The 14,275-nt window shown below is 41.2% G+C and overlaps 1 protein-coding gene across 3 annotated transcripts in view; it reads left to right on the top strand.

Moving 5' to 3' along the window:
- The window catches only part of LOC137333112 (uncharacterized protein C7orf57 homolog), a 137,600-nt gene that overhangs the window by 100,781 nt on the left and 22,544 nt on the right, over positions 1-14,275 (top strand). For 2 of the 3 annotated variants that reach the window (XM_067997270.1, XM_067997261.1), the window contains exons 7-8: positions 4,625-4,758; positions 8,723-8,888. In XM_067997270.1, the coding sequence (XP_067853371.1) occupies positions 4,625-4,758; positions 8,723-8,888 (300 nt within the window). The remainder of the gene's footprint in view (positions 1-4,624; positions 4,759-8,722; positions 8,889-14,275) is intronic. The other variant, XM_067997279.1, reaches the window with a different exon arrangement.

Genomic DNA, 14,275 nt, shown 5'->3' with positions numbered 1-14,275 from the left:
TCCTGCTCCACTGACAGAAATATGGTGAGGCATGACATGGTTACCGACTGGTTAAAACATTGATCCTGTCCCAAATTGTGAGGATGGGGTCATTTTAATAATCAGTCTGTTCAGTTTTGGACACCAAACCTCAGGAAAAAAATCAGCCTTGGAAGAGGTACAGCGCAGATTCACCAGAATGCTACTGGGGCTTAAAGGGTTAAATAATGAGGCCCTGTTGCATAAACTTGGTTCGTATTTCCTTGAGTTTAGAAGATTGAGGAGTGATCTACATAAGAACATAAGAAATAGGAGCAGGAGTAGGCCAATCGGCCCTTCGAGCCTGCCCCGCCATTTAATAAGATCATGGCTGATCTGATCCTAACCTCAAATTTAAATTCATGTCCAATTTCCTAATTAAGGTTTTTAAAATGATAAAGGGATTCGATAGAGTAGGTACAGGGAATCTATTTTTTCTGGTAGGGGAATCCAGAACAAGGGGGCGTAATCTTAAAATTAGAGCTAGACCTTTTAGGAGTGAAACCAGGAAGCATATTTCACAGAGAGGGTAGCACAAATCTGGAACTCCCTCCCCCAGAAGACTGTGAATGCTGGGTCAATTGAAATTTTCAAGACTGAAATCGATAGATTTTTGTTGGGTAAGGGTATGAGGGGATAAGGAGCAAAAGTGGGAAAATGGAATTGGAAAGATCAGGCATGATCTAATTGCATGGCAGAACAGGCTCGGGAAGGCTGGATGGCCTATTCGTGATCCAATGGAGTAGGAGGCTCATGCCTGCAGAAGTACAACAGAGACGCCCAGTGTGGCCACCGGAAAGTCGGAGCAGGACCTGCCACTCACATGGGAGACAACAAGGACCCTTATTGGGCCAAAGACAACTTAAAAAATGTTTAATTTTTCTAAAGGGAAACAAAGCACAATTTGCACTTCAATTGCAGTTAATCGATTTTCTCTGGGATCGATTCCCATAGCTCTCACAGCAGAACCCAAACCCACTCTCAGCAGGTGTGGCTTCCACGGGGCCTAAAGAGGGCATTTTACCCTGAACTCCCAGGGTAGCCCCCAGACACACCCTCATAGCTGGCTGTGGACTTTGGGGGGTGCAGGAACAAGACTCGCCCCTCACCACCGCCCCCCCCCGCCCCAGCTAAGATCGGAATTTAAGACAGAATGTTACTGGAATGGAAACCTGTAAAATGTAGGTTCCACCATAAGCTCCTGCATCGTCCGCAGGCGATCCACTCAAGTTGTGCCCTCTCCTAACCCAGGAACTTTAACCCATTGCAAACTAAAATTACATAATCCACTTGTCAAGATTATTGTATTGAATGCTGAGATGTTTAAATCCAAACAGTAATGTCTTTTAGAGGCAATTTTATAAAATGACGCTCCTGTTGTGGAGCCTCACCCGATGGGTGCACATATCAGTAATTCTCAAACTCACCTTTCTCCCCTTCCCCCCCCCCCCCCACCCAGTGATTTGCCATCCATTAGTTTAAATGAACAGTAAGTTTTGGGGAACACATGCTTGAATTCCCGATGACTGCAGCTAGCATGCGAAACTCCATGTGAGAAGCATAGGAACATAGGAACAGGAGTAGGCCATTCAGCCCCTCGTGCCTGCTCCGCCATTTGATAAGATCATGACTAATCTGTGATCTAACTCCATATACCCGCCTTTGGCCCATATCCCTTAATACCTTTGATTGCCAAAAAGCTATCTATCTCAGATTTAAATTTAGCAATTGAGCTAGTATCAATTGCTGTTTGCGGAAGAGAGTTCCAAACTTCTACCACCCTTTGTGTGTAGAAATGTTTTCTAATCTCGCTCCTGAAAGGTCTGGCTCTAATTTTTAGACTGTGCCCCCTACTCCTAGAATCCCCAACCAGCGGAAATAGTTTCTCTCTATCCACCCTATCCGTTCCCCTTAATATCTTACAAACTTCGATCAGATCATCCCTTAACCTTCGAAACTCCAGAGAATACAACCCCAATTTGTGTAATCTCTCCTTGTAACTTAACCCTTGAAGTCCGGGTATCATTCTAGTAAACCTACGCTGCACTTCCTCCAAAGCCAATATGTCCTTCCGAAGGTGCTGTGCCCAGAACTGCTCACAGTACTCCAGGTGCGGTCTAACCAGGGTTTTGTATAGCTGCAGCATAACTTCTGCCCCCTTGTACTCTAGTCCTCCAGATATAAAGGCCAGCATTCCATTAGCCTTATTGATTATTTTCTGCACCTGTTCATGACACTTCAATGATCTATGTACCTGTACCCCTAAGTCCCTTTGGACATCCACTGTTTTTAACTTTTTACCATTTAGAAAGTACCCTGTTCTATCCTTTTTTGATCCAAAGTGGACGACCTCACATTTGTCTGCATTGAATTCCATTTGCCACAGTTTTGCCCATTCACTTAATCTATCAATATCGCTTTGTAATTTTATGTTTTCATCTACACTGCTTACAATGCCACCAATCTTTGTGTCATCGGCAAACTTAGATATGAGACTTTCTATGCCTTCATCTAAGTCGTTAATAAATATTGTGAATAATTGAGGCCCCAAGACAGATCCCTGCGGGACTCCACTAGTCACATCCTGCCAATGTGAGTACCTACCCATTATCCCTACTCTCTGTCGCCTTTCGCTCAGCCAACTTCCTAACCAAGTCCGTATTTTTCCCACGATTCCATGGGCTTCGATCTTAGCTAACAGTCTCTTATGTGGGACCTTATCAAATGCCTTCTGGAAGTCCATATAAATAACATCCATTGACATTCCTCTGTCCACTACTTTAGTCACCTCTTCAAAAATTCAATCAGGTTCGTCAGGCACGACCTGCCTTTCACAAATCCATGCTGGCTCTCTCTGATTAACTGAAAATTCTCGAGGTGTTCAGTCACCCTATCCTTAATTATAGACTCCAGCATTTTCCCCACAACAGATGTTAGGCTAGCTGGTCTATAATTCCCTGGTTTCCTTCTCCTTTCTTAAAATGCGGAGTGACATGTGCAATTTTCCAATCTAGAGGGAGAGTTCCTGAATCTAGAGAACTTTGAAAGATTATAGTTAGGGCATCTGCAATGTGCTCATCTACTTCCTTTAAAACTCTGGGATGGAAACCATCTGGTCCTGGAGATTTGTCACTCTTTAGTGCTATTATTTTCTTCATTACTGTTGCTTTACTTATATTAATTTTATCGAGTCCCTGTCCCCGATTCAATATTAGTTTTCTTGGGATTTCCGGCATGCTATCCTCTTTTTTTACTGTAAATACTGACGCAAAGTAATTGTTCAACATGTCCGCCATTTCCCCATTGTCAATGACAATATCCCCACTTTCAGTTTTTAAGGGGCCAACACTGCTCCTGACCACCCTCTTTTTCCTAATGTAAATATAAAAGTTCTTCGTATTGGTTTTGATATCCCTTGCAAGTTTCTTTTCATACTCTCTTTTTGTAGCTCTTACTATCTGTTTTGTGACCCTTTGTTGATCTTTGTATCATTCCCATTCGCCAGGATCTGTGCCATTTTTTGCCTTTTTGTATGCCCTTTCCTTTTGTCTTATATTGTCCCTTACCTCTTTAGCTGTCCATGGCTGTTTTTTTGGCCCTGAGGGGTATAAACTGATTCTGTATCTCGTTAAATGTTTCTTTAAACATTTCCCACTGATCATCAGTCATTTTACCCATTAACAGATTTGCCCAGTTTACTGTGGACAGTCTCTGTCTCATCCCATTGAAGTCCGCCTTACCCAAATCTAGAATCTTAGCAGCTGATTCACTTTTTTCCCTTTCAAACATTACATTGAACTCGATCATGTTATGACCGCTATTGGATAGATGTTCATGCACAGTTAAGCTGTTAACTAAATCTGGTTCATTACTCATTACTAAATCTAGTATGGCTTGCCCCCTTGTTGCCTCTAGGACATACTGCTGTAGAAAACTATCCCGGACACACTCAAGAAATTCACTACCTTTCTGACAGTTGCTAGTCTGCTTTCCCTAATCTATGTGAAGGTTAAAGTCCCCCATTAAGACCACTATGCCTTTGTTACATGCTTGTCTAATCTCTGCATTTATACAATCTAGCACTTCAGAGCTGCTGCCAGGGGTCCTATATACAATGCCCACTATAGTCTTAGATCCTTTCCTATTTCTCAATTCAACCCATAAGGTCTCTGTTGGCTGCTTACCTCTCGTTATATCCTCCTTTATCATTGAAGTGATTTCACCTCTAATCACTAAGGCTACTCCTCCCCGTCTTCCATTTTCCCTATCTCTCCAGTATACCTTATAACCCGGTATATTTAGTTCCCAATCCTGACCATCCTGCAGCCATGTCTCAGTAATAGCTATCATGTCATATCCTCCAATTTGAATTTGAACCTGTAGTTCATTTAATTTATTCCTTATACTCCGTGCATTTGTATATAGAACTCTTAATTGGGCCACACATCCTAGCCTGACCTTCAGCTTTGATGCTGGATTAATCGCCTTACACCTTCTAGCACAATTTCGTAAATCTTTGTGAATACAATAGAATCAACAAATAGGAAATGGCTTTAAAATGTGAATATTCTGGAGCACAATAATAATTATTAACCCTTTCATTTAGGCCTTTACCAAAAAAGAGTGAACCAATAAACTTCACCAAATTAATTACTAACGGGTATGCCGTGGACTGGTTCCAGCAGCAAAAGGAGTGCAAGAAGAAGACAGAACTAAATGTAAAGACTAAAGAACCTGAAGGTAATGATTTTCAGGCTGTAAGTATTTCTATGATGCTGTGGTAAGAAATGATTTCACACTCAATCATCACATAGGGGAGGCAGTGAGTGAAGGCCAAGTGCTTTCCTATTCTAGACCGCTCGCAGATTTCCTAGCGTCGGATAATAAAATGATATTGGTCGGGGCTTGGAAGCAGACGAGGAATAATGGGCAAAGAAGGGAAAAATAAATATATCTATCCTAAAATTGGCATTTGACCGAGAAATGAATTATGGAGTTCAGGCAGTCCTTCACAAGAATGGAGAAAAAAAATCAAACAGGAAGTCAAACAGTGACACTACTGGATTTCATGGAGGCCAGTTCAAGAGTAGCAGAGACAGGGGCTGAGGAACAGTTACATGCTTATTGTCATAATTTCAGGATGAGGATGGCCTACTCCATCCATCCTCTATAAAATTACAAAATTGTTTCTGGACTGTTATTCCCCCACCACAATTGTGACCATAACACTCATAAGAATTGATAGGGTACAAACCAGATCTCCACGTTTATGCCAGGAGCACATGATCTGCTGCAGAAGCACTTCCACATTCAGCATCAGTTGAAAAAGAATACAATGGCATAGCTTCATATACTTAGTCAATCTGTGGAACTCACTCTCTAGAACGTTGCCCCTTGTATAAGAACATCTGTAATGAGAAAAGGCCATTTGGCCCAGGAAGCCTATTCTTTTCGCAGAGAATCTGCTCTATGATAGACTCTACCCAAACCATTTAATTTTCTGAGGAAAGGTTTGGCAAAGAGTGGAAATTGTTTTTCTTGACTGGGAGAAAATGAACTGGAAATCTGAAGCATGGCTTTTAAAGTTCAAGGCTGGGGTTAGAGGCCATTTGCAATACTTCATGGCCACTGAAAAAAGATGCTTTGGTCTGGGAGACCTTCAGCTGAGAGTACCACCTACATTTTCAAATTGATATACTGGTAACTGAGATTGGCAGTATTTCCTTATATATGCCATCAAGCGAGTTCCCAAGTTCACAAAAGGTTCACAAAAGGGATAGATACTTCATAGTTCCCAAAAGATCAGGAGGTAACCGCCCCATCTGAAATCTCAGAGCACTGAACAAATTCCTCATAACAGAAAGGCTCAAGGTGGTAACAGTATCTCAAGCCATTTAGGCAATGTATCCAAAGGTTTGCTGGCTGCAGATGACATTCAAAGATGCTTACTTACCCTTGCCATTTGGCCTTGTCATTGCAGGTACAGGCAGCTAGTAATAGACTGATTCTCTTTGGTCTCTCCTCAGCCTCTAGGATGATCACAAAGTGCCTATCTGTTGCAGCTCATCTCACATGGTTACAATTGAATATCTATTTGTACATAGATTACTAGCTTATGAAAGTTCTGTTTAGACTGTTTGGGCAATTGTCCAACAGCTATTCATCAAAACTTAGGAGCTCAGCTTCATTGACAAACTACAAGAAATCTCATCTAGAGTCAAATCAGGATATGATGCTTTTAGGCGACTTTTCCAAACTACTGTGGGAAAAGTCTCCCTGTCACCAGACCAGCTTATCGTCTTTCAGAGACTGACATCTTCTCTTTGTGAGAGTTTAAGAGTCTAAGCAGAACATTGCCTATGTGTTCTCAGTCTCTTGGTTGCAGCCAACTTTATTGTTCCAATTGCCCAACTGTTTAGAAAACCCCTACTGTGGAACCTGCTCTATCAGTGGTCTCCTCACAGGTTAATGTTAATGCAGTGTGGAGCTGGACAAGGGGATGGATAAGGCCTGAATTGGATCTGAGGTAGTGGTTCCAAGAGTGCAATGTTCTCCAGCCACCACTTCCTTGGCTGATGCTGATAATGGATGCTTCCTGTATTGATGAGGCACCCATGTGCAAAATAACTGGACTCAAGGATGATGAATGGAGGACAAATCCACCTATCAACAAACTCAAAGCTGACAGTAACATTGGTTGAGATATTTACAAACTCTGTTGTTGGCAAGTCAGTGTGTCTCTGAACAGACAAGTCAATGCTTGTTCAATACATCAATAAGCAAAATGGAACTCGTTCTCAGTCTGTCAAGAAACAATGCAGCTTGCTCATTGGTGCCTGAATCATGATGTGATATTCCCAGCACAACATTTAACTAGGGGGTAGAGAATATGACAGCAGACATCCTCAGCTATCTAGCAGTTCAACTTCATGAGTAGAAGAACCACATCAGACTAGGCCATGAAATCTTCCAGATCTGAGGTGACCTGATGATCCAGGTATCTCCTTTGCCAGACAACTATCAACAGCCTTGTTTCTGCCCAAGCAGGAAGCTGGATGATGTTTCCTTCCCTCAAAATGGATAGCAAACCTCACAAAATAGATAGTGGAGCACGTTCTTCACTACTACCACATCTCTGATGAGAAACTCAAATAGGTTGGCTATAGTCTCTTCGCCACCTAGTTTGTGTCCAAAAATGGAGTGTTATTGGTTAGAAAATGGAGTGAGATTTGGTGCCAGTTTCTGGGGCTGCCAATTTTGTGGGGGCGAGAAGGGAATTTGCTGGCACAGACTGCTGCCATCTCGTGCAGGTGGGCACTTCATTATCCTATGTAAAGGGAACGGCGTAGCACCATTTTTCAGCCTGTGGGTGTGCTGAATCCCCAGCACACCCATGGAGATCACCAGTGGACCTGAAGGCAGGAAGGCCCTTAAAAAGCAAACAGATTTTAAAGGTAGGTTTTCAGACCTTTTAAAGGTCCTTTTTGTATTTTATTTTGTTTATTTTTCCAGCTGACACTTAGGCGTTCAAGATCATTGTGCCAGTTATCATTATTTATTTGCCCCAAGCTCTCTTTATCAGCACCAATAGGTTGGCTCGTAGGGATCCTCCAAGCTGACATGTTCAAAGGAAGAGGGGGACAGCAGAGGGATGCCAGGAACATCATGCAATCCAAGAGGCACTCTGTGCCCTCCTGCTGGTACCCGCATCCCTGTATTGGGATAGAGGTAACATAGCTCGCTTTGGCAGATGTGGATATCCCTTTTTTCAAAGGCAATCGTACAAGCAAATTTCTGGTAACATCACTATGAGATGTGAATGCCTGACCAACCATTCTCTGTAAGGTGCTTTAGCAACACCTCAATCACAGCACGTCATGCTTTACCTGGCATTGTATGAAAGAAGGCATACTAGGGTGGTCAGGATATGGCAGTGCCACACCAACTAAGATACCACCAACTATTTCTTCAGGCCCTGACAAACCTGCCTAGAAATGACCGAGGGAACCTATTTTCTCAGGTTCTGGGTTAACAGAGGGGCAGAGGCTGAGCTGTACCTTCTGCTGTAAGGACACCTACTGCTACCATGCAGTAAAGAGCCTACACATGTGCAGAGGCAGGAATGATCAGTTCTGGCTTGAAACTTGGTTACACTTTCTTGCAGGTATGCTGCAGTGCTGACCTATGGGATGATGCTGTGGAATGACATGGGGCAGCCATCCTCACAAGCATCACATGCAGCACCACCTTGACTTCAGCAACCATGTATAGTTGCTGGGCTGCACTGTCACCTGTCTGCAGTATCATAGGTGCACCAAGTGCTCCCCCTGTCTCTCCTTCCTAGCACTCTCATCTCTGAGTCAGAAGTGAGAGTGTTAGTTCAAGCCCTACCCCAGGACTCTAGGCTGACACTTCAGTACAGTACAGAAGGAGACATTAAACTGAGGTCCCATCTGTCTGTTCAGGTGGGTATTCAAGATTCTGTAGCACAATTCAAAGAAGAGATGGGAGCTCTCTCGGTATCTTGGCCAACATTCTACCTTGGGCCAACATCACAAAAAATCTTGTTGTTGTACCAATTAATTTATGAATTAAAAAAAACCTCAGTTGCAAAATACCGTGCTTATACATGTTGCACATGTATATGATGGGGGAAGCGAACATAATTGGAGATACTATAAACTAATGAAAATTCTATCTGCAGACCTGGTTCCTCTCAGCGAGTTCCAGGAGAAGTTAGAAAAAAAAGAGCTTCTTAGAAATACAAAGTCACGGGGAAGAAAAGCTATTTCCAGTAAAGTGGGCCAAAACGTAACCTTCAGAGACCCTGCGAGTGAATCCAAGGCTAAAACATCATTTATTCTGAACAAGTAAGTCAGTCTTATACCACCCTAAAACATTCTCATTGATCTTTTAGAACAACTATTCTTGTTATTCTGTAATGCTGAGCACCGTCCCTACAGTACTGTCTTTGGGAGCTAGTATGTTACTATAAGGGCATGTTGGCAGATTTTTGTGAATTCTATATTAATGAAAGAGACATAAACAGTGCACATTATTAAGGATTATAGTATTTTAGCAAAATAAATAGTGAGGGGTTTCTGTATACCAGGACATGTCACCCTGCACTTTAAGGATGATACACCACACCCGTTCTTAGTTCTAAAATGGTCTTGATATCAGCATTGATGTTTGGACCCGATAATCTCTTTGGTTCTTCACTAGGAAACTCTTTTGATAAATTTTATGTAAATATACTTGGTCAATGAACACTCCATTACTCCTGTTGTTAACAGCAAATTAATAGATAGCCAATCTTTGACAGTGGCAAGGAAGCCTGTGATTGATTGTAATGGCTCCAGTAATTTTAACCAATTTATACCTTAGACATCAAATTGTGAAGCCTACTGCAGCCAACTTGTCTGGTATCAGAGCTGATGACGTTTCTTTGAGAAATATCTTGTCTGACATTGGTGTTGAACCCCTTACATGCTGTTTCTGGCAATACAAAATACAAGTTAAAAATTAAATACAGGCAAAAGTCCATTTTTGGTTGCACTCACATACCATTTCACTACACATACAATTTCTCTGCAATTTAAACTTGACCACCACCCTGTCTCCAGATCATCAATAACCATCTTCTTCAGTCTTCCTTTGTCCCTAGGCTATCTGAAATTAAGGGATTAAGCCTAGAAATAACTGTTACTGATAGTAGTGGATAAACGCTTAATATGTTCGTATGTCATCCATTATTTTAGAAGAAGCATTAACTAATTTAAAATAATACCTGCGTTAAAATTTAATTGAAAATTAAAACCTGTGTTAAAATACTAGACAGAGGAATGCCATACGACCAGCCCAACAACGCTCCGAAAACACTCCGTTCCTCCAACTCTGGCCGCTTGTCCTTCAGCTGTCTAATCCCTAAGCTCTGGAATTCCCTCTCTAAACCTCTCCGCTTCTCTGCCTCTCTCTCCTCCTTTAAGATCCTCCTTAAAGCCTAGCTCTTTGATCAAATTTTGGTCACCTGTCCTAGTGTCTCCTTCTTTGGCTTGGTGTCAGTTTTTGTCTGATTATGCTCCTATGAAACACCTTGGGACATTTTACTAGGTTAAAGGTGCTTTATAAATGCAAGTAGTTGTTATTGTTGACCGCATTAAGCATTTGTCCACTAATATTTCCAGCAGTAATTTCCGACATATAAGTTTGGCCTTTTGAAAGCATTCCTTCAATAATTAGCTCCTTAGACATGATGATGGCAGCAATTAAGGATGTGGCTAGAGAGATTTTTGTCTGTTCATCTGCCTTATTGCCTGTTCTACCTCCTCCAGTCTAACTTCTCTCTCCATCTGTTTTGCCAACTTGGTCTTCTCTTCAGTTGGTCCTGTTTTTGTTCTCATCTTGATGTGAGTCATAGCCTGAATGTCATCAGTTGGTATCCCCCTGTTTAAGAATTCCTGAAGTCATTGCTATCAGATATGTGAGATAACTTCTTCCTCACATTATTATTTTCTATCATTCTCCTTCACTGGTTTCAACAGCAACTTTACTTTCAAGATGGGTGCACTAATCATCCTATAATGCCTGTGATTTACAAGTCTGCAAATTGCTTTCTTGCATTGAGAATGCTACATTTTGTGTGCTCGGTAAGTGCTTTGTGGTGGTATTTCAGCACAGTAACTATGTTTACATGCTTATATCTCTGTGATGTTGCTTGCTAACAGACAGCTTGTGCTATATGTTTATGGTGCAGTATGTTATACAGTATGTTCTTAAGAAGAACATTAGAAATAGGAGCAGGAGTAGGCCTTCCGGCCCCTTGAGCCTGCTCCGCCATTCAATAAGATCAAGGCTGATCTTCTATCTCAACGCCATTTTCCTGCACTATCCCCATATCCGTTGATGCCTTTAGTATCTAGAAATCTATTGATCTCTGTTTTGAATGTACTCAATGACTGAGCCTCCACAGCCCTCTGGGGTAGAGAATTCCAAAGATTCACCACCCTCTGAGTGAAGAAATTTCTCCTCATCTCAGTCCTAAATGGCCTACCCCTGATTCTGAGACTGTGACCCCTGGTTCTAGACTCCCCAGCCAGGGGAAACATCTTCCCTGCATCTACCCTGTCAAGCCCAGTAAGAATTTTGTATGTTTCAATGAGATCACCTCTCATTCTTCTAAACTCCAGAGAATACAGGCCTACTCGACCCAATCTCTCCTCATACGACAATCCCCCATCCCAGGAATCAGTCTGGTGACCCTTCGTTGCACTCCCTCTATGGCAAGTATATCCTTTCTTAGGGAAGGAGACCAAAATTGTACACAATACTCCAGGTGCAGTTTTACCAAGGCCCTATATAATTGCAGTAAGACATCTTTACTCCTGTACTCAAATCCTCTTGTAATAAAGGCCAACATACCATTTGCCTTCCTAATTGCTTCCTGCACCTGCATGTTAGCTTTCAGTGACTCATGTACAAGGGCACCCAGGTTCCTTTGAACATCATCATTTCCCAATCTCTCACCATTTAAAAAATACTCTGCATTTCTGTTTTTCCTACCGAAGTGGATAACTTCACATTTTTCCACATTATATTCCATCTGCCATGTTCTTGCCCACTCACTTAGCCTGTCTATATCCCCTTGAAGCCTCTTTGCATCCTCCTCACAACTCACATTCCCACCTAGTTTTGTGTCATCAGCAAACTTGGAAATATCACATTTGGTCCCCTCATCCAAATCATTGATATAGATTGTGAATAGCTGGGGCCCAAGCACCGATCCCTGCAGTACCCCACTAGTCACAGTCTGCCAACATGAAAAAGACCCGTTTATTCCTACTCTCTGTTTTCTCTCTGTTAACCAATTCTCAATCCATGCTAGTATATTACCCCCAATTCCATGTACTCTAACTTTGTTCACCAACCTCCTGTGTGGGACCTTATCAAAAGCCTTCTGAAAATCCAAATACGCCATATCCACTGGTTCCCCCTTATCTATTCTACTAGTTACATCCTCAAAGAACTCCAATAGGTTTGTCAAACATGATTTCCCTTTCATAAATCCATGTTGACTCTGCCAAATCCTATTATTATTTTTTAAGTGTCCTGTTATCACATCATTTATAATAGATTTTAGCATTTTCCCTACTACTGATGTCAGGCTAACAGGTCTGTAGTTCCCTGTTTTCTCTCTCCCTCCTTTCTTAAAGAGTGGGTTACATTTGCTACCCTCCAATCTGCAGGAACCATTCCAGAATCTATAGAATTTTGGAAGATGACAACCAATGCATCCACTATCTCTACAGCCACCTCTTTCAAAACCATGGGCTGTAGATCATCAGGTCCTTGTGATTTATCGACTTTCAGTCCCATTAATTTCTCTAGTACTATTTTTTTTACTAATACTAATTTCTTTCAGTTCCTCATTCTCGCCAGACCCTTGGTTCTCTAGTATTTCTGGGAGGTTTTTTGTGTCTTCTTCCGTGAAGACAGACACAAAGTATTTGTTTAATTTCTATGCCATTTCTTTACTCCCCATTATAAATTGTCCCGTCTCTGTCTGTAAGGGACCCACATTTGCCATCACCAGTCTTTTCCTTTTTACAAACCTATAGAAGCTTTTACAGTCTGTTTTTATGTTTCTCGCTAGTTTATTCTCATATTCTATCTTCCCTTTCTTTATCAATTTATTTGTCCTCCTTTTCTGAATTCTAAAATGCTCCCAATCCTCAAGCTTACATCTTTTTCTGGCAACTTTATATGCCTCGTCCTTTGATTTAATACTATCTTTAATTTCTCTTGTTAGCCACGGTTGGACCACTTTTCCTGTTGAGTTTTTATGCCTTAAAGGAATATATATTTGTTGCAAATTATGTATTAATTCTTTAAATGCTAGCCATTACCTGTCTACCGTCATATCTTTTAATGTAGTTCTCCAATCAACCCACAGCCAACTTGCACCTCATACTTTCGTAGTTTCCTTTGTTTAGATTTAAAACCCTAGTTTCGGATTGAACTACATCACTTTCAAACTTAATGAAGAATTCTATTATATTGAGCTCTGAATAGTCCAGGTTCATTAATGAAGAGAAGTGCATAATAACAGTGTCTCTTATAAGTGTCATGATTATGTCAGCAAGAAGGCTAACATATATTTATTGACAGAGTGTTAATATATGACCTGATGCATGATATCTACATTGATATTGTTTTTTCTATTAATAGATCATAACATTCTGATTGTACAATGTGTTCTAAAAGACCAAACATGAATTGGATCCTTACTAGAGTTACAAGTAAAAGCTTCTACATCAGTCTGGACACCCTTTCCAAATGTTCCAAGCTGAAGAGCTATAGCAACCTCTTTTTTCAGCTGTTATTGTTCTCTGGTTGCTCTTTTGGCTCAGTGGTTCAACCACCATACAGTTTTCTCCCAGGCCTTCCTCCTGACGTGTGAGTTTGGGGGATTGATACTAGTTCTAAGTATTCGGAAGCTTCTGATTACAGTCTCCTTCATGACTTTTTTATCCTCTACTCTGCGATTGTGGTCTTCCTGTTCCATTTTTTGATCGAACAGTACCAGTGGCAGCAGTATTACGGTGCGATAACATAAGAATAAAGGATCCATTGCCTTTTTTGGGTGCTTAACTGTGATTATTGTAATTATAAGATGATTTTGTGTTTCAATTTATTGTCACAAGTTAGTGCAAATAAAGTGGATCACAATGTGCAGTCTTAATGGGTGGTGTGCACTTATCAAAGGAAAACTGTCCAAAGTGCTTTTATGCCCAACACTCTCTATATTTCCAGCATAGTTTGGATTTTGAAGTAAATAAACTGTCTTCCAATTTTGATTGATGGATTGATTATGCTAGAATGGATCTCTGAGGGTGAGTTTCTCTAATTTTGATTGATGGATTGATTATGCTAGAATGGATCTCTGAGGGTGAGTTTCTCTGACTTTTCTCCCAACTACAATATTCTGTAATGCCTCTTTATTTTTTGAATGATAATGTTTTCAAAGTGTTTTGATAGTAATTCTGTCCATATCACTAAAACTGATAGGGTTTCACCTCAGATTGTTCTGTCTCTGCCCAGTTGACCCAACCTAAAAGGGTTTGGGGGGGTGGGGGGCTACAGGAAAACAGGCTTTAAGCTAATTAATAAAAGAGAATGCTGCAAGATTGAGCTTAAAATGTGACAATCTAAGGCACTTACTTTCAATTGGACGTTTCTATAGAGCTAACCATTTTTT

The sequence above is a fragment of the Heptranchias perlo genome, chromosome 2, assembly GCF_035084215.1.
Source record: "Heptranchias perlo isolate sHepPer1 chromosome 2, sHepPer1.hap1, whole genome shotgun sequence".
NCBI lineage: Eukaryota > Metazoa > Chordata > Chondrichthyes > Hexanchiformes > Hexanchidae > Heptranchias > Heptranchias perlo.
The sequence above is the reverse complement of the archived record's forward strand: the minus strand, read 5'-3'. Positions and strand labels throughout refer to the sequence as shown.